This window comes from Anopheles aquasalis, chromosome 2 (genome assembly GCF_943734665.1).
Source record: "Anopheles aquasalis chromosome 2, idAnoAquaMG_Q_19, whole genome shotgun sequence".
In the NCBI taxonomy this organism is placed as follows: domain Eukaryota; kingdom Metazoa; phylum Arthropoda; class Insecta; order Diptera; family Culicidae; genus Anopheles; species Anopheles aquasalis.
In genome coordinates, this window is record NC_064877.1 from 37,145,001 (window position 1) to 37,170,304 (window position 25,304).

Below are 25,304 nucleotides of genomic sequence, written 5' to 3' on the forward strand. Positions count from 1 at the left end.
AAGGAAAACTGCATGCCGTGAGTAATTGAAAGCTAGATCGACGGCATCGATTCATATCTTTGACAATCTATTCGTTTCTTCCATTATAGGCGCCTCGCTATAGATACGGAAGTAGAAAAGGCTATATACATGTCCGCTTATGAAGTAGAACAGAAGCCACAGCCTTCCACAAAGCCTCTGCAATCTAAGGCACTACAGACGGCAAAAGCTAAAGAGTGTCCTGGAAACCAGCAGCAACCGGTGGTGGATTCACAAGTGCAATCGCCAAAACTGCTCCTTCAACAGTTCATGCAGGATGCCCAAAAGTTGCCAAAGAAGCAACAGAAACTGGAACAGATTCAGCGTAACTCCGCACACCATAATAACACGAATGATAATCCGACTAAAGTGCAGACCCAGCCGAAGCACGTTGCTCAAAAGCAACCGCAGGAAGATGTTCAAAATCAATCGACACCGACACCGAAAAGCTTGCTATCGAAACTACTCGATGGTAAAAAACTGCGCAAACTTCTGACGAGTTCTTTTCCTGCGGTAGGCAGTGATGTTAAGATAGCACATGTGGCCGAGGATGCCATCTATATTTATAATTCTGGTCCAGGGCCGCATGGTCAACCAAATCAGTACTTGAAGACCGTTGAGCGCTGTTTCGTCGGCGGTCGCGCAGTAAAGGAGCATTTGAGGCAAGCTCCTTTGCCGGATGACATCGTGTATGCCCCATTGGCTGGTGCATACTATCGGGCCGAAGTGAAGTCCATTCAGTACGACAAGGCGGTTGTGTTCTTTACCGATTTCGGAAATACGGACATATTGGAATGGAAGAATTTCAAAGAGATAGAAGATCCAGAAATTAAATACGGCGACCGTCTAATTCACGAGGTGCAAATCGAAAATGTGCCCATACTTACGGATTCTATCCGGAAGCATCTGCAGACGCTTGAAGGTGAAGCGTTTCAGCTCTCTAAGGTAGTAGGAATGCCGAATGGCAAGGCGAAGATTGTGGAACTGCGTCACTCGAAGGAGCTGTACTATTTGAGCGAAATGATACGCAAACTGTCCAAAGATAAAGATGCACTTATAATGAAACAGACGTCGACACCGAAGGCCTCGCCTCAACAGGTGCCGCCAGATCCAAACAGTTATGTTCCAGTGTCAATGGATGAAGTGAGTTATCCATTTGCTCAACATTTGAATTAATTTTATTGATCCATCTCTGTCTCTGAGTTACAGTTATCTGAAGTGTGCATTCCGTGCGGCGATGACGTTGAGCTGATGATAATAGATGCAGGGGAGGTGTATGATTCAAGTCATCGGTTGGCGGTTATCGACGTTGCCCAGCAAGAGGCGTTTGCAAAGTTACTAGCTGAAGTGGGCAAATATGGCAAAACGGACGGAGACATATACTCACCGGAAGAAACACATCATCTGTGCCTTGTGCAATGGGATGGAATCTGGTCGCGGGCTGTCCCATTGGCCATCGAATCGAAGGAGGCATCGAATCTCTACTGCCTGCTAGACCTGGGTATTATGAAGACGGTGGAGTCAACGTACGTTCGTCGATTCCCGCATGCCCTCAACCGGAAGTTGTATGTGGCCGAATGTATTGTTGAGAGTAAGTAGCCATGAGGGTGGGGAGGGTGGTGAAATTTGATGAAAATTGATGCCACATTTACGCACATGCTTTACTTCACAGACCCCAATTTCCTGAGTACAATGGCAAGCGGTAGCGATCAGAATCCGGATCTGCTTGTTGGGAAAAAGATCAAGGTGGAAGTCCTCAGTGGCACATCCCCGGATGAGGAGCAGCGAATTCGAGTGAAGTCGGCTCTGTAGAATTAATCAGCCTTATTACTGTTCTGAAAATTACATGCATCATGTAACAATAGCAATAAATGTGCATCATCAAAGCTGCAAAATTGATCCTCTTGTTGAGCCGTTCAGTGAACTCCGTTTTAAAAATTGGTGGGCCCTGTGAAAAAGAGCAATAAAGCAAATCAACTCTTTTACCTGAAGTTCTGTGCTGTCAAGGGGTCTATCGAAAAACCGTGTGCGGCTGTACAAAACCCCCTCTTTTGGAATCCGATTTCGCCGAAGCAAGTAACGCGCTTTTAACCGAACGTTTTCAGGATGAAGAACGACAATTTGGAGATAAATAGGACTGCTTTGAGGGTAATGTTTGACCCCAAAGAAATTAACATACGCACGGTTGCTAGGAAGATCAAACATTGTTCGAAAGTATACGTACCGCCGAACGATGACGCCTTAGCGATAATATCATACGATACACCAGAGTAAGTGAAGATATTCCCGGAAGCACCATGTGCTGGTTTTAACACAAAGAACGCACTATTTCTTTTCATTTCCGTAGAGCCGCTGAAAAAGCATTGAACATACTTCGTTACAATCCAGCAATTAAATTAATTAATTTTCACTTCCGACGGGTGGGCAACCCGACCGTAACCCTACAAAATGGAAATGATGGGACGACGACGCCTACTCCAGCTACGCCGCATATTCCAGAAACGCCGCACTTTCAGCAGCTCCCTAACCTGCCGAAATGTGCGAAATGTTTTGCTTGGCCGGTAGTAAAACGATGCAGCATCTGTGGCACGAGTTATTGCGATGTTAATTGCCAAAAGCAAGATTGGCCGCTGCATAAGGAACACTGCATGCCGTGAGTATTCTTGAACAATGTCGGGAGATATTGGGTAATTTAAACGCTTGTATGTTTTAGCAATCTCTTCCTCGATCTTGCATTGGAAGCAATGGCATCTCAAATTACTGCGGAGCAAAAGATGCAATATTATGCTCAACAAAAGCCGCCAATCGCAGCTTATTCGCCAAATCCCCTCGAGAAACAAGAAAAACTGAACGAGCCAGCAAATCTCCATCAAGATCGTGATCGTGCGTGTCAGCAGCAGGGCGATCCACAGCAGAAAAGACTAGCTGTACAACCCGGCGAAAAGCAGCAAAACAATAAGCGATACGATTCGAGTAAAGAGAAGGATGGAACATTGTTTCGACAGGACTTCCAGCGTGAAAACAGTCAGCAGGAAAAGTATCAACAAAAGGAAAAATCTCAACAAATGCTGCCCCAGCAAGAGTCTGCACGGAAACAGTCTCAACAGGGCAATGAGTCGCGTCAAAAACAGCCTCAAAAAGAGGCTCAACAGAAGCAAATCAAGCAGGAGTTGCAAAATCCTCAACAAAGACACCAGCTGCAAGAACCACAACAGAATCAATTGAAACAGGAGCCACAAAAGCACCCTGAACAAAATCAGTTCAAACAGGAGCAAAAAAAGCAACCTGAAAAAAATCAATTGAAACAGGAGCCACAAAAGCACCCTGAACAAAATCAAATGAAACAGAAGCCACATAAGCAGCCTGAACAAAATCAGTTCAAACAGGAGCAAAAAAAGCAACCTGAAAAAAATCAATTGAAAAAGGAGTCACAAAAGCACCCTGAACAAAATCAAATGAAACAGGAGCCACATAAGCAGCCTGAACAAAATCAAATGGAACAAGAGCAACAGCAGCAAAAGTCGCAACAAAAGCAGCCCCAGCAAGCGTCTCCTACAGAACAGCAGCAATTACTGAACAAGCTTCCCTTGCGAGCCTTAGTTGCCAAGGCGAAGGAGGACAGTAAACGCAGAGTGCTGCGACAGGGTTCATTTCCGCCAGTAGGCAGTGAGGTGAAGATAGCGCACGTGGCCGAGAATACAATGTTTATCTTCGAATCTGGATCTGATTCGAACGGTCCGTCGAGCCAATATCTGAAGGTTGTGGAGCGTTGTTTCGTCGGAGGTGAAGGGGCCAAAAAGTATTTGATTCAAGCTCCTGTCGCTGGGGACATAGTGTACGCCCCATTTGAAGAGGTCTACTATCGCGCGGAGGTGAATGGTGTTGAAGGCGACACAGCGACCGTGTTTTTCACCGATTTCGGAAACACGGAAACTTTGGAATGGAAGAATTTCAAAGAGATCGAAGATCCTGAAATTAAATACGCTGACCGTCTAATTCACGAGGTGCAAATCGAACATCTGCCAACATTTACCGACTTTGTCCGCATGAAGCTTCAGGCCCTGGAGGGAGAAGCGTTCGAGCTCACAAAGATAACCGACATACCAAATAGCAAGGCGAAGAAGGTGGAACTGCGTCACTCGAAGGAGCTTTACTTTTTGAGTGAAATGATACGCAAACTGTCCAAAGATAATGATGAGCTTGAGAAGAAGCAAACTGCGTCTCCGGGAGAGAAAATCGACACAGCTGAACAGACGGTAGCACCACCAGATCCCAAAAGCTACGTCCCGGTATCCATATCTGAGGTGAGTATCGTTTCACTCGGGATTGAATCTATTCAAAATTCACTCTTTTCACATTTAACTCATTTCCCTCCTTTCTCATTGACAGTTATCGGAAGTGTGCATTCCTTACGGCGATGACATTAAGTTGATGATAATAGATGCAGCGGAAGTGTATGATGCTGAGAGTCATCGGCTCGCCGTCATCGACATTGCTCGAAATGATGCTTTTGCGATGGTACTAGCTGAAGTATGTAAATATGGTGAAGCGGACAGCAATGTTTACTCACCGGAGGAATTGCATCATCTGTGCCTTGTCCAATGGGATGGAATCTGGTCGCGGGCTGTCCCATTGGCCATCGGATCGAAGGAAGAGACATCGATCCCATACTGCTTGCTGGATCTGGGGATTATTAAAACTGTCGAGTCAAAGCACGTACGTCGATTCCCATATGCCCTCAGCCGGAAGTTGTATGTGGCCGACTGCATTGTCCAAAGTGAGTGACTCCAAATCTAAGTGGCTGAGCGGCTTTATTAATGCAACTTTTTTTTTCTTTATTACAGATCCGGAAACGCTTTGCAAGTTGGCAACCGCAGGTGTTCAGAACACGGAGCTGTTGACTGGTAAAATAGTCAAGGTTAACGTTATTCCGAAGAAAAACAATTCCGATGAGAATGAGATACAAGAAATTCGGATTATCTCTGTTATTTGAAACTGCCCATTTAAGAGGTTTGAATAGAGTTCCTTTATGTTTTTTAAACTACAATTTCAGTATGAAGTACCATAACAAAACTTGCCATAAGACCGTTCAGTCCGATATTTTTCGGAGCGCAATCGTCCCCAAATTCATAATTGTTATGTGATGAAATAATCAGCTATGTGATGAAATGTGAGATTTCGTATCTCGAATCTAGCAATGTTAAGTTTGATAGCAAGCGCTTGGGAAGGATTTGTTTATGTTTCTACCATTTGCCTGTCAAAGGAATTTAACTGATTAGAGACACGTATGAATTCTAATGAAGTGACAGAACCTTTTATCTAAAATTCAATGATTTTTATTGAGATTTAAAATTGGAACCAATGACGAGCGACTAGCGCTTTGCTCATTTGTATCGGATCGATGAACAATACGAAAGAAATGTACTTAATACAGGCCACCTTAAACGTGTATCATTACTCTTCCTCTCCGAAATGAGATAAAAGCTTTTGTTTGAAAGATATAATAAAGAAAGATATAAAGATACTTATGCCAGCACTTTATTCTTGTTCGGCTCTGGAAAATGTTGATATTTCCCCTGTCGGTGCTTACCTGGAATGAGGTAAGTCCACATTGCGCTACCATTAGACTCTGGAATGTTTTGTGCGATCTTAGCAATGCTTGTACGGTTACAGTCGGATCGGACGATACAGGAATTTGCATTGAGTAAATCTTATTGGTAACGCTGATTGGCGGAAGAGTTATGTTATAATGAGAGTCGATTTGTTCTCTTTTCGTCTCCCGATAATATCCCGATTAAACGCTACCCTTATAGCAGCAGTGTCACGTTCTTCTTACTAACTAGTAGAATTGGTTTGTTGCTTTGCATCAGTAACACTTTCCTCACTATCATTGATAGTAACCCCGTGCTGTTCCTGCTTGGCGTGATCTTTCAGTGCAGCATCGCGCGTTTCCGGATGAAGCAATGTGAGCGCACCGGCAAGCAGTACAGCGCAACCGCAAATGGTGGTCGGTATCCACCAGCCGAATCGCCCTAGTAAATCCGTAATGTACGGTGCGGCAATCGAGCCAACGTGTGCCATTGTCGAGCAAATGCCCAGCGCCGTATTACGTATTTCGGTCGGGAACAGTTCCGCCGTGTGCAGTGTAACGATGGCGTACACGGCTGTTATACCAACGCGACCCAGCATAGCCAATGTGACCAGTGCTGTGGTTTTGTCCTGTGGCACCGCCAGCACCACCAGCAAACAGATACCGGCGTACAGGAAGAAACAGAACGATGAGCTCCGTCGACCGAAGTAGGCGAGCACGATCATGGACAGTATATAGGCGACAATGTCCACGGAACCGGTGGTGGCCACGTACACATAGCGGTTAGCTGCGAAGTTGTCCGCATTGAGTGCTGCAACGAAATGCGAATCAGAAGAACGATCACCTCAGCTTCCAAAACACTGATAAGGAGCATTAGTAGGACAGGGTGCTTACCAGTGACGTAGTAGCAGAGCGATGTTATACACCACGTAAAATGGCAGATTAGTGCCCTGCGGCAGAGCACGGGAGTGCCATAGAGTTTCGTAAACTCGCTGAACGACTGCTTTAGTCGCTCACCACGGGTAGCGCTGGTGGGTTCGATTGCATCTGCTTCTTGGTTTTTCTCGACCACTTGCGCCGTATCGATCAGTTCCTTTGGTGCCTTCCTTCCGAAAACCATGCGGTACGCCTTACGCTCTTGCCCCTTGCTTAACAGCCAGCGCGGTGACTCTACGAGGAAGCTGTAGAGCAGAATTAGCTAATTAGTTCCCAATCCCCGGGCGGGTTTTGTCGAGACAATACTTACTAGAGATGTATCACGAGCAGAAACGAAGGAATCGTCAGTGCCAGAGAGAGATCCCTCCACACGGGTATGAGGTAGGCTGCCAGTGCCAGGAACAGCATGCCCAACGGGTACGAGAAGTTGAACGCAATGCTCATCCAAGACCGGTGGCGTTTACCAATGTTCTCCGTAACTGAAAATGGTACCAATATCGTAGATGGTTAGGGACATAGCACGTGACCAACACCGTGCCGCCATACTGTCGCATCATACGTACGCAAAGCAAATGCTGGATAGAACACGCCGGAGGCGGACGCTCCGAGACCGATGCGTCCCAGGAGCAGCAGCAGATAAACGGGCGAAAACGTTGTCAGCAGCCCGGACACGATGTACAGCGTGGCGGCAATCGAGAAGCTCGTCTTGCGCCCGAACTTATCGGACAGCACACCGAAGCTGGATGCTCCGACAAACTTGCCGATCGATAGTGCCACCTGAACCGTCGATCGCAGTGCTGTTCGTTCGCACAGTAGATCCCATTCCGGTACGATCGATACACCTTCCGGTTGATCGTAGAACATTTCCCACCCGCTTCCGGACGCCGCAGTCGAGAGACAGTTAACCTCTTCCGGGCGCTGCTGGGATTGTGTGTAGTTGAGTGCATCCTGGAAGTTAAGCTTGCTTAGCTGCTGATAGTTCCAGCTGTAGATCGTACAGGTTCCATTCTTGGCCGTTCCACTGCAAAAGAAAGAGCAGGCCTGGTAAACTAAGACGAAACCGTACAAACAAATGCCCACTACCAGTTACCTTGGTGCGGTGATGTTACGGATTTCCTCGTGGCTCCAGCCAGCTTTCTCGAGCTGTGGTACCGTGCAGTAGTAGTTTGTCGGCATCTGCCCCAAAAACACGTACGACGAAACATGGAAGCCGTTGAGTATGTTCGGTGTAAGGCACAGGATGAACAGAACCCTGAAGGATAGGATGCCATGATTTTATTATTAACTAACCGCTATCACAGACGGCCTGTTACTCGCTCGTATATTACTTGAGAAGTTCCCCAGTATCTTAGGTGCATGCCTCGTGAACAGGACATTCACCGTGGCTTGCTTTGATTGTCACTCTCCTCTTGCGTTTCTATCGAGACAATAGGCGTTCAGAAGCTCAAAAGGCAAATCTACTTTAAGCGTACGGCAGGATTCGCTTCATAGTTTCTCCGTCGTAGTTTGGCAAAACTATACCTAGCTGCGAACGGTGCAGCTTTATCAGTTTACCAATTAAAACTCAGCTCAGGGACGGCATTAATAAGCGTAATAATTAGTTTCCACCGGATCGTACTGGGTTACTGTCGGTAAACAGCCTCTAGTGTTTAATCTTGATGATGTTCTTGTCTCTTACAATCGTCTGGCTACCTCTGATAGCTGTGCCGCCCGAAATTGTCACCGTGAGTTGGAATTACGATTGTGGTATTCAAAAGAAATTCATCCCCATCCCGATTCTCTCTCCTAGGGCATTGTAAAGTCGTCGCCATTATGCCGAATGATAAGATTATCGCGCATCTCTGTGTCATAACCGCGACCGCCGACAGTCCGACCATGGCTGCTCTGGAGCAAAGCAATCTAATCTATGATGCCATGTCCATGCTCCTTTAATCGTTATCAATCCGTCGTCTGCCGGGTTGCTCCAGAGAGAGAGAGAGAGAGGGGGGGAGAGCAGTGACCGAACGGTTACCGGTCACAACATTCAAATCCAATGCAAACTCATCATTTGCCTTGCATAGGCCCCACCATGGTGTAAGGTTGTTTGCAATCGAACACGGAGTTGAGCTTGACTTCGTTTCGGTGCGTTTGGCGTTAATTTATTCCGCACATCATCCGCCCGACTCGACTCGAGTGTTTAATGAGTCATTGCCAAAGGGGGTAGCAAAGGGGCACTGGAATGCAATCCGTTGGTTGCAAGTAGTACCGGACCGCGGGCACGGCATTACGGCGTGTTGATAAAACTGATCAACCTTCCCAATTCGCGCAAAGGCCAACCGCACACGTGCCCTTGCTATGCGTTTGTAGCGACCCCGTACGGCTGACCAGCTTGCCCGTAAACAGCAGCTTTAGGAACGGTTCTACCTTCCATGGGGATCCATAATGAAGGTCAAGGCGCCACTACCGGAAGCCCTAGTAGTTTGCGGGATTCGCACCTGCCGGAATGGATGGTCGACTGTGCGACCGCGGCGTCTGCTTCCCAACACAATTTCAGCGCCAGCGCGACTGATAACGCTTTTAGAGCGGCCTATAAAGTCAACCCTACTGTCCGGGAGACGCACAATCAGCACAAATCCTTGCTACTACATTGATACGTAAACTGCTGTAGCCAGCCGGCTTCTCACGATAGCCCAGGACCCGCGGGGTGCCTCTCTCAACCGCGCATAATTGATAAGCCGCCCGGGCCACAAAAGGTGCTTCGAGTTCGCGCTGCTGTCCGCTGCCCCGTTCGGTTCGGCGCATTATCATCGAGAGAGCCCAAGATTCAATCAGGACCGCGAGAGCAGCAACGGCAACGGTACGGGAGGGTGATAAGCGCGCCATTTCGCTGTTCACCACCACGATTGACCCCGGGTACCGTGGACAGGCGGACGCAAGGAAGGAAGGCAGGGTCATGATCTGTGTTATGGGGGGCTACGCTTTGGTCGTGATTAAATGTTCCCATTTCTTCGCCTAACGTTACCATTTAATCGTGGTCTTGGTCAGCCAAGAATTGTAACCCGACGTATGGCGCCTCTCCCGATGGCGACAGTCACGGATTCGTGGCCGTACCATCGTGCACCATCTATATTTACCCATCTACCCACGGAATGGAGCAACGATTGGGCACTGGTTCAAGGTTATTGAACCTCTCTGCTGCATTTGTGTGGATTCGGTTCAAAACCAAAGCGGCAAAGCTTCTTATCAGCGCACCCCGAATCGCCACTGATACTGAAGGGGGGGGGGGGGGGGGTGGGAAGCGCTGAAATTCCATCCATCCACTCATTCCGGTTGTTATTCCGGCGATCGCACACGAGTGGCGCACTCGATCTGCCCCTGCATGGAAGCCACTTGCATATTCCCGGATTCGCCCCGGGAAAAGAGAAAGTAACGCGGGATCAGAATCAGTCCGACACACTTTCACATTCTTGATCCTCTCCGGTCAGTACCGGTCGCACTACCAGAAACGATCTCACGCAGCACGTGATGCCGGGTTTGCCTTGGACTGGTTCAGTCGGTCGGTCGTTCGACCGTTCGTTCGTTCTGATCAATCATTAACAAACGCCCACAGAAAACACTGAACACCGCAACCATCTCACTCGCGCTCACACACCGCCTCGATCATCATCTCGTGTGGGAGAACAGAACCTGCGGGAGAAAGTAGAATCTCGAGATCGTCGCGTGGTGTTAGGAGACTGAAGCGGGAGAACGGGCCGTGCACGCGACGCGCGTCCGACAAACTGCCGATCACCATGTGGTGGACGACATGGACGATTTTGTTATCTTTCCCTTCCCCCACCGACGGGGTTAGATTTTATTTTTAAATCCCAAGCCACTGGCTGTGTGGTGCGGATGTTAGGCAGATGTTCCGCCCCGGCGCTGCCCACAAAGATGGGTCAATGTTTCACAATAACATCAACAACAACCGTCTTTAGCGCGGAAGGGATGATTGGGCAGATGGCGCGATGGCGCAAATGTGTCTGCGGTTCCGGCGGCTTGCCGGCTTGCTCACTATAAACACTCTGTTTCCGAGGGGTATATATAGAACACGGGGAACGGTGGTATGATGCATCCCGGTCATCCGGTGCACCGCCTGCGCCTGCGGCAACAAACTAGCATTAACGGCGGCGCGCACTCACCACAACCATAGTCCACCATTGCCCTTCTGCTCCAGACCGTCGAGGATCGTTTGCTTGAGATCACTGGCCGAGTGCAGCGTCAGTTTGTCGGTGGCGTGGACCGGACCACCGGCTGGTTCGGCATCGATTGACTCGGATATCTCCACTGGAGTGCCGAGGTCCTTCCGTGGGTCCTCTTCTGCCATCTCGAGATCGTGCTCCTGTTGTCCCATGATGAGGCGAATGCCCTACAGGTGCTAGTACAGGTTCCGTTGCTACGCTTACAAACCACTACAGCGTGCTGACGCTGATTACACTGCACCGCACTTTAGCGACGATAAGCACTTCACCGGGTGGCCATAACGTCCAGCGTGGTCGAGTGGAGATTTGAAAATGCCCGACCACGCCACGATGCCATGTCGGTTCGGTTTGAAGCGCGGGGTTCGGTTTCCGAACGCGCCAGTTCATGCCGATCGTCTACGAACGCACCGGTTCCGAGAGAAGCAAACATCCGCGCGATTCCGCTACGAGCGAGAGCGTGCCTTTTCCGGTTTTCCGCTTTTCCGAGAGGACAACAAACAATCGAAGAGGACCATACGTGTTGCGTTAAAAAGGGGCTTTTCAATTTAAACAAAAATTAGACGCTATGGTTACCCCTTTATATTAGGAAGTACCATAGCTCTTAATACATAGTAATACTCTGCCAATAGAATTTTAAACGACTCGTTGGTATCGAAGTAAGAACACCGTTACAAAGATCGCGCACGTTTTTCAAAATCCGTTTCGATCACAAAGGTTTCAAACTGTTTCAAAGCCTACTGTGCATATTGATCGAGGGACAAGAACAGAAAATCGGTGAGGAAACTTCCTAGCAGGCGTAGATGCTGGCTTCGCTACACACTCGGCCACGTTGTCGCTCCCTTCGAGCCATTACGTCACGCCACGTTATGCCCCTTTATGCATCATCGGAGATCTCCGTGGGACAGCTTAAGTGAAGGAAGAGGGCGCGTCTCTTTGGAATGAAACATTTCCGGTACTCTATTGTGTTTTAATCATCAGGAACGAATGGGTCCAACGAAGCAACGATTACCCTTACCTCCACGGACCGCCCTAGAGGTAATTCCCAGGCCGCAATCAAAGATTGCCGACCTATCCGGTCGGAGGGATTGAAATGCCCCTGAATGACTACCGGCAGCAGTGGCCAACCCATCGGTCGGTCGGTCTGGTATTCCTTTTCTTTCACTTTCAATGCTAACGTTCCGTACAAAGGGCTGGGGTTTTACTAGGAATGATCGTGCCCCGAAACAGGAAACACGTGGATGGCCGCGGATTTATTGAAGAAGAATAACTCACTTCATCTCACAACTTTCGCTTGGGAGGCCTTGGAAACGATTCCGAATCGTCGCCGCCTCCGTTGTTGTTCTCTTCATCCGTTTCGTCATCCTCGTCGTAGTGGATGCGCTTTAGATTGACTGGCCGGCTACGGGTTGCAGTTTTCATCACAAACGCTGCCGTTCCCGATCGCTTCTCTTCGGTGGTTACATTCGGAACGGTCGTGGTCGGTTGCAGGGGTTCACTTGGGCGCGGTATCGTCGATGCTAGGATGGAAGGCGAGTGCACTTCCGTTGGATCACGGGGTTCACTCATTGGCACTAGTACCGGTGATGGTGGGGACGGGACATTTTTCTCACCCACCATTGCCGCCTCAAGGCGATCCAGTTCGTTAAAGTCGAACAGATCATCGTCATCATCTTCATCATCGAACGGATCGTGCGGCTTTTTCTCCGGTGGTTTTGTCGCCTCGGGTGTGCTCTTGGAAGAAGGAAAACTCTCCGGCGAAGGTACGTTCGTCGGTTTTGTCTCCTTTGGCGGTTTACGCTTCTCGAGCGCTATCACAATCTTCAGCTGATCAAAGGTCACTTCGGGCGGGCAAAGTTCCTTGATCGTGGTCAGCTTGATGGGCGGCTGTTCCATGTTCGGTGGCAAATGGGAAACAATCGTTGCATACAAACCATCATCGATGCCCAGCCGTTGAAGATCTGGCTTTCCGAAGGGTGCGCCCACCCGGATAGCATCGTGCAGATGATTGGTAATGGTGGATTCCGCTAGCCGTCGTTCGCTGGCAATTTCAGGGACGCCTTTGCCTTCCTGTCTCCACATTCTCCACGATTGTGACTGTGTCGCCGAAAGACTGCCACCGGGGAAGCTCGCGTTACTCTGCTCGGTGGTCACCGGTGGCTGTTGGCTGGGCAGATAGTTTAGCTTCTGTTGAATGCAAATCAAAAATTCGCGGCCAAACTTTTGCAGCTTTACATCGGAAAACCCGTCAAGCTGTGCGTTTTTCATTTCGGTCATGTTTAGCGGTCGCTTGGTGGCCATCTGGTGTAGGGCTGCATTCGAGGCAATCATGTACGGCATACACTCGAATGCGGTCGCCAGTTCGGAACGCTTTTTGAGTAACGTTTGGACGAGTTCTTGCGTCTTGTTCTGTGGCCCAGCGACCGATGCAGGAAGGAAGCCTCGTGATGTGATTACATCGAGAACCGGCTTTCGACTGGTGGAGGACGGTGAGGTACGCTCGCTGACTGCCACAGGCTCACGGGTTTGTACTATGACTTTGAAGGATTTAAACATATCTGCCGTCGGTTTTAGTAGCAGCTGTCGTCGGTTCGATGGTGGTTTGTTATTTGAATTCAGCCACTTTCGGGCGGCTGCGGTCAGCTGAATCTTGTAGATGGTGGCAAACCGGTTGAAAGTGTTGTCGATCTTCACTTTCGTCAGGAAACCTTCCCGCTCAAGCAGTGACCCTAGGGACTTCCACCATTCTTCATCACGCGCTTTCCCAACGCCATACAGTGGGTTGCGGTAGTTGTTCTCGTTTAGCTTTTTGTTTTTTGAACCGCGTAGTAACATAATCGGAAGCGAGAGGCCCGTACCACCGCCAAATGCTTCGATCGCTTTCAACAAATGCTCCGCATCGGTCCCAAAATCGTACCTTCCGTCGGCATCGATCCCTTCGTAACGTTCGCAATCCTTCGCCACACCACCGCGCGTACAGTTGTCACAGCAACGGTGTGGTTTCCCATCGCCTGCTGCCTGTGTCACCGCCGTTACGCTGCTTCCGAGCTCCGAGAGTGTCCCCTCGAAGTACTGCAAAATGAAGCGCCGACGGCAATCGCGTGTATCGAGATATTCGCCCATCTTGCGCGACAACAGCTCGAGGTTGTGCTGCACCGAACCGCTGCCATTTTGTGAGCGAAGAAATTCGTGCGTTTTAAAGTCCGCCCGGCTCCAGAACATAACGCAGCGCGACGGTTGACCGTCGCGCCCAGCACGACCCGCCTCCTGGTAGTAGCTTTCGAGGTCCTTCGAAGCACCGTAATGTATGACGAGTCGTACGTCGGGCTTATCGATACCCATGCCAAACGCGATCGTAGCAACAATGATCTGCAAACGGTCACGCACGAAACTTTCGTGCACCTGACGTCGCTTGGAAACCGAAAGGCCGGCATGGTAGGCCTCACACTCGATGCCTTTGCCGCGCAGCAGCTTCACAATTTCTTCCGTTTGCTTACGTGTGAGACAGTAGATGATGATGCTTCCTTCGCGGTTCCGACTGCCCAGCAGTGGCCGGATGTCTTCCAGTGGTCCCTGCGAACCCTTCGGCCGCACGATAAACTCCAGATTGGGACGATCGAAACCGGTGCATAGGATCTGTGCGTTCCTAAGGTGCAGGCTCTGCACAATATCATCGCGCACCTTTGGTGTGGCGGTAGCGGTCACTGCCAGAATCGGCACATCGGGGCAGAGATCTCGCACCAAGCCCAGATTACGATAGGCAGGACGGAAATCGTGGCCCCACTTGCTCAAACAGTGCGCCTCATCGATGGCGATCAGGGCGAGCTGTTTACGCACTGAAGTCAGCAGCGATTGGCCACGGTCACCGGTGACGAACTCGGGCGTAAGGTAGACCACGCGAAAGCTGCCTGCTTCGATGTCCGGGATTGGATTGCCGGACTGCGCTGTACCGAGCAGACAGGCCGGAATGTTGCACAGATTCAGCGACAGTACCTGATCCTCCATCAAGCTGATGAGCGGCGAAACGACAAACGTAAGCCGGTTGAGAAACACCGAAGGGTATTGATATGTCAACGATTTTCCGTAGCCCGTAGCCATGATCACACAATTATCACGCCGCTCGACGATAATCGAACGAATGATGCGCCATTGCATCGGTCGAAAGGCGGAGTGACCAAAGTGGGTGGACAGCACTTTCAGATACTTCGGGTCCGGTTCCGGTTCTGGTTCCGATTTCGGTTTGTTGGACATTTCAGAAACGTTTGTTTTTCACGACATCGATGACAATACCAGTTTTTTTTGTTTGAATCTCTTCTTCTTGGCAAGCTACCGGTTACGGGTTACTAAGGCCATGCGTTCCAATTTCTGGTCTTTCAGTAGGAATTTCTAAATTCGTCTTTTGTCTTTCTGTGGGTCAGTGACCTGGTGCAATCTGTTCGTTCCCGTTGGTAGCACTAAAGGCTATCCGTAATCTTAATCGCAGGAGGTCTTGCCGTTATGATAACTGGAAGGAGAAATCGATCGTTAATGCAACTGCTCCGGGCAGAATCCTGAACTTTTATACTTGCCAGTGTAGTTCCGATGGTCACCCGGATCTCGGCGGCAAATTTCTGTGCTGTCTTTAGAACGAAGTGAGTCGGTTAATTGGTTTCCACAGCGTTGCAAAAGGGTTTGGAATCCTTTTCGTGGTTTCTGCCTCGCAGTTTTGTGAATGGTTGCTGCTGCGATTCTCCAAGATTCTTACACCTTAACGACCCACTTTTCTATAGGAAACGATGGTAGGAGTTGGGCAACGACTCCAATTCACTCTTATCACCTTTATCTTGCCCGAAAAAGTTATAAATATCCCATTTTTATTGTGATTTCACATGCAGCGAATTTGCGCGCGAAAAAACAGCGAACGTGATAAACAAAACCGTGAATGTAAACAAATCAACGCCAAATTCACCAAAAAAGTGTTGCCAGCCACTAATACAAATCAGGTTTAAAAGATCAAGAATTTTATTTTAATTAAGTATTATAATCAGTAAGTATACGCAAATAACTAGAAAAGCGCAAATTTGGATGCTGCAGTAGTGCAAATAATAAAAACGATCGACACAGTTGAGTAAAATTGCCAGATTCGTACATTTATTGGAAATATATTTGTTCGCTGATAAAAATGTTCACAACACACCCCCATTAAAGCCTAATGATTGTTAAAAATGCACAATTTCCTCAAGCGGCGTTATCACAATTGCTATCTACAGACGACTCCCGATGCGTGGCTCATCCGTGGTCAGCATTACACAACGCCTCCCATCGGGTGCAGCGGATTATCAGTCGAGTGTTGCAACATATGTGCACTCGAGGTCTGGTAGGAGATTTGATTCGAAATAGAGCTCTGTGCCTTTTCTTTGGCCTTCGCTTCGTCACAGCTTTTCTTCGTTTAGCTTTTAGTCATAGAATGGCACTTCAGTTGTGGTGGTTTTTGATACGATGGTGCTGAACCGAGCTGGGACGCTTCTCTGCGTACTGTCGTCAACGGCGGCCTGCTTATCGGGATCCGCTGCCATGTAATCCTTAACGGTCACGTAGTGCGGCCCACCGTAGAAGTCAAGCACCGCAATTTGAACGATGTTTAGCTTGCACAGGAAAAAGTTATGTCCATCGGCTGGAAAAGAAGAGAGCAAAGTGCCATTGATAAGCGCCAATCCGGAGTGGCTTTCGAACGTAAACTTACTGTCGATCCACTTTTTGGCCGCTGGGTGCCGGCTGTACATAGCCGCCTGGCCGAACGCAAACTCGTCCGATGAGGGATCGATTTTGACGGCGTTACCCGAGATCATCAATCGTCCGCAGGTCGGTTCCATCGGATCAACTCCCTGTTTCGTGCAGGCCAAATCCTGGTCCATCGAAATCATCACCGTCAGTCGGTTGTCTTTGCTCAGATCCTGGGCCGTGTAGTCGAGCATCGTGAGGTAGAAGTAGAGCACGCCGGTCGACTTTTCCCCTCGAGCACTGTCCGCCACGGAGATGATGTTCACCATCGGAAAACCCTGGATGGCGGGTACGATCGAAAGCGAGCCCATCGAAACCCACTCTGTGACGAGGAAGGGATAGGGTATTGATCACATTAGAATGCGTTTCTGCGGGTCCATTGACGTTATCCTACTTACCGGCTTTATGCACGAGATAGCGAGCCATCCGGGCATACTCTGTGTGTGGGGGTGGTTCATCTCGAACGTAATCGAACGCCGTGATAAACGGAGTCAGATTCGTAAAAACGCCTCCTGCTAGAATCACCACCGCTACAAAAGTTAGAGATGCCAAAATGAAGATCAACCACAGTTTGGGGCCCGAGGGGAGGCTTTTGGTATGGGAAGGGCGTTGCATTTCCGGTTGTTCGAACTTGTGATACTGTTCTCGCGTTAACACCGTCATCTCGGGGCCGGAAATTATTTTTTACACCACAGCCACTTTACAAAATAGTCTGAGAAAACTGAAGATAAACAGAAAACAGAAGAAGCGGAGTTAAAATGAGGGCGGATTTGGAAACTTTCACACTACAGCGCAGATCGTGTCTGCGAGGTCAAGGATGAGTCGTTTCTTTGTTCTCAAAAGCCCACAATGATAAGCGCAAACGATAAACACCCCCCACTTGCGATCGTCACTCACGATCATCGATCGAGTTTTGCGCACTTCATCTGCGGATGTAACGAGGCGTTCCAACTTACCCAGAAAGCGGTGATGATGCTGCTCCTGTGGATTCTCGGATTTTGAGCGCAGCGCGAGTATTTTCAGGGTTTTAAGCGCTTTTTGCGGCCAGGAATCGCGAGCAATCTCGTCACGAATCAAAACAACGACAGTTAAGCTGCGTCTAAACGAGCGCGAATGTTCAGCGAATGCTTCGCGACGAAGTTTATTTTTACGTCATCCCCATAAGTTGCTTCCACACGACAAACGAATGCATCGCGACGACTTTTGCCCACTCTGAGCAAAAGTCTTCGCGAAGACTTGTGTTCTTCATCAGAGCTCTACAACAGTCACTTCAGAGCCCTACAACAGTCATACTTTTATATGAAATGACAGCTTTGACAGCAGTGTTCGTTCGTTCGCGATGCATTCGCTCCCTACACGGGCATTCATGTGTTCGCGATGAAGTTTTCGCGCACTTGTATGGGGATGACGTAAAAATAAACATCGTCGCGAACCATTCGTGATGCATTCGCGATGCATTCGCTCTCGTTTAGACGCAACTTGAGAATCGTTTCACCGTCTAGAGGCGCTGTTCGCGAAGACTTTTGCTCAGAGTGACGAAAAATCGTCGCGATGCATTCGTTTGTCGTGTAGAAGCAACTTAAGGCGCTGCCACACTGGTTGCGGTACGTTTGCTGTAAACAACGATGCTTTGGCAATTTGAATTGACAGTTACGATTAACCATGAACATAGTGCCCGGCATCCAACGGAAAAGAACACAAATGTTAAGATACTAAACTATTCTTATTACCGTATTACCATTCTAAAGAACATTAATAAAGCTGATATTTTTTTTAAATTGGATTAATTGGAAGCTTCTATTGGTATTACTTCCGCTGTTTCCTTGAACAGATGGATTAATTGCTAACTGATAAGAAATCTTTATCGTAGAAAACATTTAGTTGGTATTATTCGCTGAGCAAATAAGCCAACCACAAAGTGCACCTAGTGCCTTGCTCTCTGTGTTAGCGTTTTTCTTAAATGATCGTGCTAGCGAACATTCGATAGAACTTGAAACTGCGTCTTCAAACGTGTGTTTCGACTCACACTGGCATTGTTTTAATGATTATCGCCCATCCGTTTGATCACCGGTTCCGTGCTCCCGAGTGAGTCCGGTAATGAGCCCGGAAGTCCGTACTGGCTGCTGATACGGGTTTCCGTTGCCAGCATCGGCCCCTCGGAACAAGAAAGCGATGCAGCAGCATCGCAGGGGCGAGACACTCCGCGTTGTCTGTTGTCCGAGAAACGCATGTAAGAGTATGTTTCTTTCAGCAAGGTCAGAAGGTCTCTTACGTTTTGTCCGGCATCGTCCGGTATCTGGCGTACTACGAGAGCCGCTCTACCGAAGCTATCATATTAGTGCAACGAAAATTGGAAATATTGCCATTTCGTGAAAGTGGAACCGAGTACGCTTCCGAGGCACGACCACGGCTGGTAATCTGCTGCCGCCGGAAGTAGCATCACTTGGGTAATGTTTCGAACTGGCTGGTTGGTGGTGCTGATCGTAATTCGCTATCCACGTACCAACGGCTACGGCTGAGTCAGAGCAAGGTAAGCGGGATTTCAATTTTCAATTTGTTTGAGTGTGCTGCACCGAGTCGCAGGAGGATGCGTTCTGTCCGACTGTCTGTCGGTCTGTCTGTGGACGTAGGACTTTGGTAATAATTGGGATATAAAAGTTTAGTTTTCCAATCGATTGAAAAGCGAGCTGGAAAATGGCCAACGAAAGTAGCCGCAGTCAGTGAGGGAGGGGAACTGGAGACCACGCAGTGCTGCAGAGCGGAAAGTAATGGGCAGAAAACGCTTAATGTTGCTGGAATGTGTTTTCGAATCGGAGCTTGAAAAACTAGATGAGTAGGAAAACGATTTCGATTGCCATTTTTTTAGGTAGCTAAACCAGCATTTACAAATGCTCTGTTAGTAGCACGGATGCCACTGATAATCTGCCATGGTTTAAACGATTTAAGATGAAAAAATTAATCACATTATTTAAATTGCTCTATTTCTACGATATCCACAAACTCTGGAACCAATAACAGAGGCAGCTAATTTAGAAAATCAAAGATTCATATTGCATTTTGAAGTCAAACCAATTCCAGTAATGAATTTAGCATTCGAATGATGTGTGGACACAGCGGTAATGCGGTGTGGCGCAAGTACAAGGTAATCCTTTCTGTAAATACCCTGCACATGCACAGCCCAAATTAATTTGATATGATTCACCGAACCGAAATATCAAATATCAATATCGACTATCACTATCCACTCTAATTTGTTTGGAGCTTATTAGTGAATGCATAGTGCTTCATTACACGAAATAGCTGAAGAAGCACGCGGCGAATGCTTTTCATACCAACGCGGATCAATTCGTGAAAGGCCGTCATGAAAGCCAATCTATTAGCACACGGGCCCGATGGAGGTGGTCAACAGCAAAACAACACATAGTTCAGCGCTCATCCTTTGCTGCGTCATGGACCATCACTAGAACGTTAAAAGCAGCATCATCGTGGCCATGGAGTATGAAAACATCCGCCTGCTGGTTGCTAGCCATACCGGGAGCAAAAGGATTAACAGAACGGCTAGGAGCGGAGGAGGAAAATTGAACATAAAAAGTGGAACAAACTCCACAAAATGAAAACATTGACCAGCCTCCCCCCTCCCTCGCCCCAAACAACCGTATCGATGTCCAGACATCGAACCAGTGAAAGCAGAAGACCGCTTCGGAGGGAACCATCACATCTCGTGCCCCGACACCGCGAGCTCGGTCATAAATTGTTGAAATCCAATGGACAAAGGTGGGCTACACGGTGGTGGCGACCATTTTTCTGCTGTTGCTTCGCCGGTGACACCATCGCCCGTGTACCCGGCGGCCAGGACGACGGACGAACGTGAGGTCGCGCAGCACGAAAGATCGAGTGGAGGTAATTATGCATAAATTTTTAGCATATTTCATCGTCGCCGTCGGACGACATCTTCGTCGGGTTGGTGTCCTTTTTGAGTTCCGTGTGCCAAGCAGGACAATGCAGGTACCGCACCGGTGGAAAGGCAAGGTAAGTGGCCACCCCACGGACGGTTGGTTGGCTGCACACCGTCAGCACCGTTTGCTGGCACAGCAGGGGCAGCATTCTTGCGGCGCGTGCCGGGCGGGGGGCTTTTACGAATTTTGCACGAATTTGGGTTTGGCACAGGCACTGGCACTGGCGGCACTGCGGTGCTCACGCTGTCGGCGGAAAGGCTGGAAAGTTTTTGGACGTTTAACGCGCTCCTGGCGCGGGATTTCGCTCGGAATGCATCGTGGTGCTTTCGCGCGAATGACACTGGCAGCAGCAGCAGCAGTGCATTGCACCGTGGACGCAAGACGCATTGGTGTCCATGTCAGCGGACCGATGGCAACCTGGTGCTTTGGTGGAACCCTGGTCGGGATGGATAAGATGAATGGGTTAATTGCAACAATTATGTCGCTCCGGTGAATGCGATGCGTGATCTCGGGACATCCCGCTCCTGTTGGGGGGTGGGTATGCTCTGCAGGGGCACTGTCTGGTTGGTCGGTGCAGCGGGTATAGCGATATTGAATGAATGATTTATGGCGCTGGCGTGAGCGTGGAATCAGACCCTTTTTTTTTGGTGGTGGTGTTCGTGGATCGCTTCCAGGAGAAAATCTATTATGAGAAAATTGCTCGAGCAGACACCGGACACCGGTGCGTTCGTTCAGTCTCGAGCCAGCGATTTATGTGCCGGTTCGAGGGGTGATGTTCGATGATTTTTTGGCAAGAAATTTAAATGCTTTCGTTGGTTTTTCTATGCATTCTCGAACACAAGTCATTACAAGTGGTCTGAACCTGTCGACTAGGAAGCAGAAGGCAATGGTTAGTTGTTGATTCCAATTGAAAGAGTATTTTTAATTTAATTAAGATTGAGTTGCATTTAAGTTACTACTACTGAACAAAGCCCCTAGGAAAATCGATCAAACAAAAGTTTATGTATAGAAGTACGTATTTCAATTAACTTCAATCTTCCATCAATGGTTCATTTCAGACGATTATCAAAATATTCAAATAAAAAAGTCTGGTGGTAATTTCAGGATGCCATTTCGGTTGTATTTTATAAATTTGTTTTAATAATTGAGAACATCCACTATCGCATCTGGACACGATGCATCCGTATGTTGGCTTATACACGTTCATCAATGCTGTTCGAGCATCCGCTTGCATCAGAGCTGCTTGACGCCGACTCGTTTTCGTCTACCGACACCTGCAGCGGTGGTGCTTGAAGAAGCCAGACAATCGGTAAGGACGGGCGAACTAACGTGCGTACCATAATTATTTTCCACCCATTGCAACCTCGCATGGCAACAAGGGACCGCTTCCGGACAGGACTCGACCGTGCCCGGAACGTGCGGCTATGCGGTGATGAACCAATAATGTGTCGGACATTTCGAGCCGCGAATCGGAAATGCGAAAGGATACAATCTCGTTCGCAGGATGTCTCACAGTTTAAAATATAATTAAATGCCTGTTAACCGGTCGATTTACGAGCGGCTTAGCCTGCGCATTGCTCGTACCATAATTGAATTGCTGTGCGGTGGTGATTTCGATTGTTCCACTGGCGGCTTAATGCATAATGGCCTAGAATTCATGGCGTGGTGCACGAGGAATGGTTTGGTGCGACAGCTTTCGTACCTTGTGCTACGTAGTAGGAGCGCAATAAAGTTCTTGATATTTTTATCTCGAACAGAGAATGTCATAAGCAATGCAAACAATGGCTCGTTGAAAGTGTTTTTCGAAACATTCAGATAGCTTCCCGTGCTGCTAAAACGGATTTTCGAAGAATATTCTCTGTAGATGCGATGGAATAGCGAAGAAAACAAGCGCTAAGTAGCGTAGCGAGTGTAGTGACCTAATCCTTTCCGAAATTTTAATGGTCTCTTGAACAAGACAAGGACAAACTGCTTGTAGCGAGCAACTAAATGTGCATTCTTGTAAAATCATAATTCCATCTCTGCTAATGTTCCAATAATGTAATAAGGAGCAGCAACAAGCCATTGAACGGCAAGTAATTCACCTCCCTCCCCGCTCCCCGTTTATGCTAATGCTAAGAATTATGCTTCAAAACGATTTAAAATGAAGCCCTCAACCGCACCCTTTTTGGTGGCTTTCCACACAAACGCCTCCATCTGTTTTGAATGGCAGCATTCGACAGCTATTAGTAGCCGCATGCCATCTAAAAGAATGAACCCACTGGCCACGCTTCTGGAATGGAGGCGCCCGAGGATTCGACAACCGAAAAGAGACACCTGCTGCTGCTGCTGCTGCTGCTGCTGCCGGTGGTTTGTGGTGGACGCGCGGAAAGGTGGGAAAAGACTGGCAATGCCCGCCTTTCACTACTGCCATGATGAACGATTAGCCACGATAGAGGTGCGGACCGGGTGGAATCGAAATAAATGCACTAACGAAGAGTGAACCAAAGCACAGAAATCTTCCGGGAGAAAAACACCGGCTCCCGATTACGCTTTGGTGAAGCTGAAAGCTTCGCGCAAGTGTTGGACACCGCACAAACCCGGGTAGCAACAGTGGCTGTCCACCGTCTAATTGAAACACATCGCCCAGGCGGCTGGCGCTTGAGCGCTGCTCTTTAATTAATGAAGAAAGTGTTGCTCCTCTATTCACGCCTCTTTTACATGGGCTTTTGGTTTTTTTTTGTCGCACTTCGTTTTTGCTTGCCCCCCCCGAAGAAAAGGCACAAGATGGATGCCAATAAGCAGGAGTAGCAGGGGCAGCAAAAACGAACGTAATGAATGGCTCAAGTGAGAGGCAGCGCTGGGTGCAAAAAAAAAAAAGGTAGATTGAAAAGAGCGTTTTAGAGCTGGAGCTGGATTTAACCTCCTTTCCGTGCAACCTGGTTTCTACTTCTGCTGCGGCTGCTGCTGCATCTGTTCGTCCCAGAAGCTGCGACCGGGGTGGTTTGGAGTGTGATTTTAAATTCAATGAAAAATGCATAAATTTCAAATCAAACCAAGGCGGTGAGCGGAAGCGAGAAGCGAACGACGGGACCCGCCGCCTCGTCTTCATTTTCAGCAAATCTTTTCGCATAGACTGCAAACGACGAATTGCATGGCCGATGGCCGCTTTCACTGACCGACCGACACCGCGGGGAGGGTAATAAATAAATTAGCATCGAACATTGGTTGGTCGCCGTCCCGTGCTGTGCAGAACGCTTCACACGAGTGACTGAAAGCCACTCGCCTCACACAAGGCATGGCATCTCGGTAGCTCCAACGAAGACACCTCACGGGGCAGTACTGGTTACGGTAGAAGAGGCAGCGACATCGACAGACCGCCGTTGAAGCAGTAAGAATTATGCAGCGCTAATCGTGGGGCCATAAATCGGAACTTAATCGCTGCCATTGCCACCGATAGTCCGCGGTTCCGCGTGGTCCTTTCTCGGTTTTGTGTGCAGCTTTGTGGCTTGGTTTTGCACCATTTAAGAAGGTGGCTTGGCTTAGTGGCACCGAGCTTTGGAGTGTTAGAGCATGCGGTAGAACAATATGCATTCGGTCGCGCGGTTGTTACTTCATCCGTGATGATGGCTTCTGGCCAACCTGGTTGTTCATCAAAAGGAATTCGTCAACCACAAACGCAATGCTAAATCAAGCGTGTCAGTTCGATGGGTACCATGTGCGGTCTGTGGTCAAGTAAAAAAAGGCCAACAAGTCAGCACACGTCTAACTACATGCCATGGTGGAGTGATAGTAGACAGTAGTGGATGCCGCCCCCCCCCCCCCCCCCACTCGAGTGGTGGTGCAGATGCATTCCTATGCTTACCTTCCTGGTGTGACAGATGTGTATGCGCGAGCCTTTTCACGGTTGGTTAGATGATGATTGGCTTTCTCTACAGTGCTGAACGGTTAGTGTGCCAGTCCAGCATAGCTCTACTATCGAGGTAAATGGCCTGAAGAATCCTTCAAGTGAAGGAGAATTTTATCAATTTTTTTTCAACATTTTACATAATCGTAATGGTGCACAATACCTCGATGAATGTTATTTAATCTTTCCTTCAGCTTTTATCACGAAAAATACGAAACGCTCGTCAAGGGCTGTATCTTTATTGAGAAGCTAAAGAAGAAGGATGACAGAGGTCCGGCCCATGGGTTCGTTGCTGCGTGCATAACAGCATATGCTATGCTGGAGTGCAACGGATGCACTAGTCACATATTCGCTGCAGACGACAAGCGCGTGTGAGTTCATCAGTCGAATCGTGTGCTGCTCTGCTTTTGACGCCCTTGCTGTGCCCGATTCGCCGCGGACTTGACCGAGCAATGCATAATTTAAGATGCCAATGTGGTAACGGTCTCTCGGTGTAACTGTGCGCTCTTCATGCTATCGGACGCGCGTCTCGATATATGGTGTGACAAAACTATGGTTTCTGCAGTGCCTACAGAAATTCGCGGGCATAACGGCGTTTTTTCTGGGTTCTCAATCGTTGACCGTATGTTTTCTCTTCAATCATTCATCAGCCATCCAACAGTCGCGTGTGCGCCACGGTACGCGATTCAAAGTGTGGTTGAATGAGGATTTTCCTCTTCGGAAAATATGATATGAAATGCCGTGGAAAGTTCTCCATTTATTACTGGCAATGGTGAATGAAGGGAGCAATGGATGCTGATGGCCAACATGTGCACCAGTTGGTACCAGCTGCTAGTGCTACTGCTGCTGCAGCAGCTGTTCAACACACGGTATGCTTGCTGGTGAGTAATAATTTTGAAGCTATTGAAGAACTTTCGATCGGCAATCGGAGTTCTCGGCCGTCA

At 48.5% G+C, this 25,304-nt stretch overlaps 5 protein-coding genes across 6 annotated transcripts in view; 2 read left to right on the top strand and 3 right to left on the bottom strand.

The window, feature by feature from the left end:
* Positions 1-1,917, top strand: part of LOC126578979 (uncharacterized) — a 2,707-nt gene extending 790 nt beyond the window's left edge. Inside the window, exons 3-6 of the mRNA XM_050242137.1 lie at positions 1-17; positions 90-1,161; positions 1,228-1,609; positions 1,691-1,917. The exon at positions 1-17 is cut by the window's left edge and continues 261 nt beyond it. Of these exons, the coding sequence (XP_050098094.1) occupies positions 1-17; positions 90-1,161; positions 1,228-1,609; positions 1,691-1,830 (1,611 nt within the window). The 3' untranslated portion in view covers positions 1,831-1,917. The remainder of the gene's footprint in view (positions 18-89; positions 1,162-1,227; positions 1,610-1,690) is intronic.
* Positions 1,918-2,059: 142 nt separating this feature from the next.
* On the top strand, positions 2,060-5,376 carry LOC126568972 (uncharacterized). Its single transcript, XM_050225706.1, has 5 exons — positions 2,060-2,288; positions 2,366-2,671; positions 2,732-4,322; positions 4,408-4,795; positions 4,863-5,376. Exons 1-5 carry the CDS (start codon positions 2,125-2,127, stop codon positions 5,009-5,011), a joined length of 2,598 nt encoding a protein of 865 aa, XP_050081663.1. The 5' UTR covers positions 2,060-2,124; the 3' UTR covers positions 5,012-5,376.
* A 165-nt stretch (positions 5,377-5,541) lies between these two features.
* Positions 5,542-11,054, bottom strand: LOC126568973 (organic cation transporter protein). The gene is made up of 6 exons (XM_050225707.1): positions 10,702-11,054; positions 7,635-7,796; positions 7,108-7,565; positions 6,855-7,023; positions 6,503-6,789; positions 5,542-6,419 (listed from the first exon to the last, which is right to left on the bottom strand). Exons 1-6 carry the CDS (start codon positions 10,911-10,913, stop codon positions 5,854-5,856), a joined length of 1,854 nt encoding a protein of 617 aa, XP_050081664.1. The 5' UTR covers positions 10,914-11,054; the 3' UTR covers positions 5,542-5,853.
* Positions 11,055-11,972: 918 nt separating this feature from the next.
* On the bottom strand, positions 11,973-15,257 carry LOC126580796 (Werner syndrome ATP-dependent helicase-like). Its single transcript, XM_050244058.1, has one exon. The coding sequence runs from the start codon at positions 15,007-15,009 to the stop codon at positions 12,040-12,042; it is 2,970 nt and encodes a 989-aa protein (XP_050100015.1). The 5' UTR covers positions 15,010-15,257; the 3' UTR covers positions 11,973-12,039.
* Positions 15,258-15,866: 609 nt separating this feature from the next.
* LOC126581083 (protein CREG1) lies at positions 15,867-17,635 on the bottom strand. 2 transcript variants are annotated; one of them, XM_050244519.1, is made up of 4 exons: positions 17,475-17,635; positions 16,917-17,230; positions 16,481-16,840; positions 15,867-16,411 (listed from the first exon to the last, which is right to left on the bottom strand). In XM_050244519.1, exons 2-4 carry the CDS (start codon positions 17,179-17,181, stop codon positions 16,194-16,196), a joined length of 843 nt encoding a protein of 280 aa, XP_050100476.1. In that variant the 5' UTR covers positions 17,182-17,230; positions 17,475-17,635; the 3' UTR covers positions 15,867-16,193. The 2 variants fall into 2 exon arrangements, with proteins under 2 accessions (XP_050100476.1, XP_050100477.1); XM_050244520.1 differs by having other exon boundaries at positions 16,917-17,239; positions 17,475-17,617.
* Positions 17,636-25,304: the final 7,669 nt, after the last annotated feature.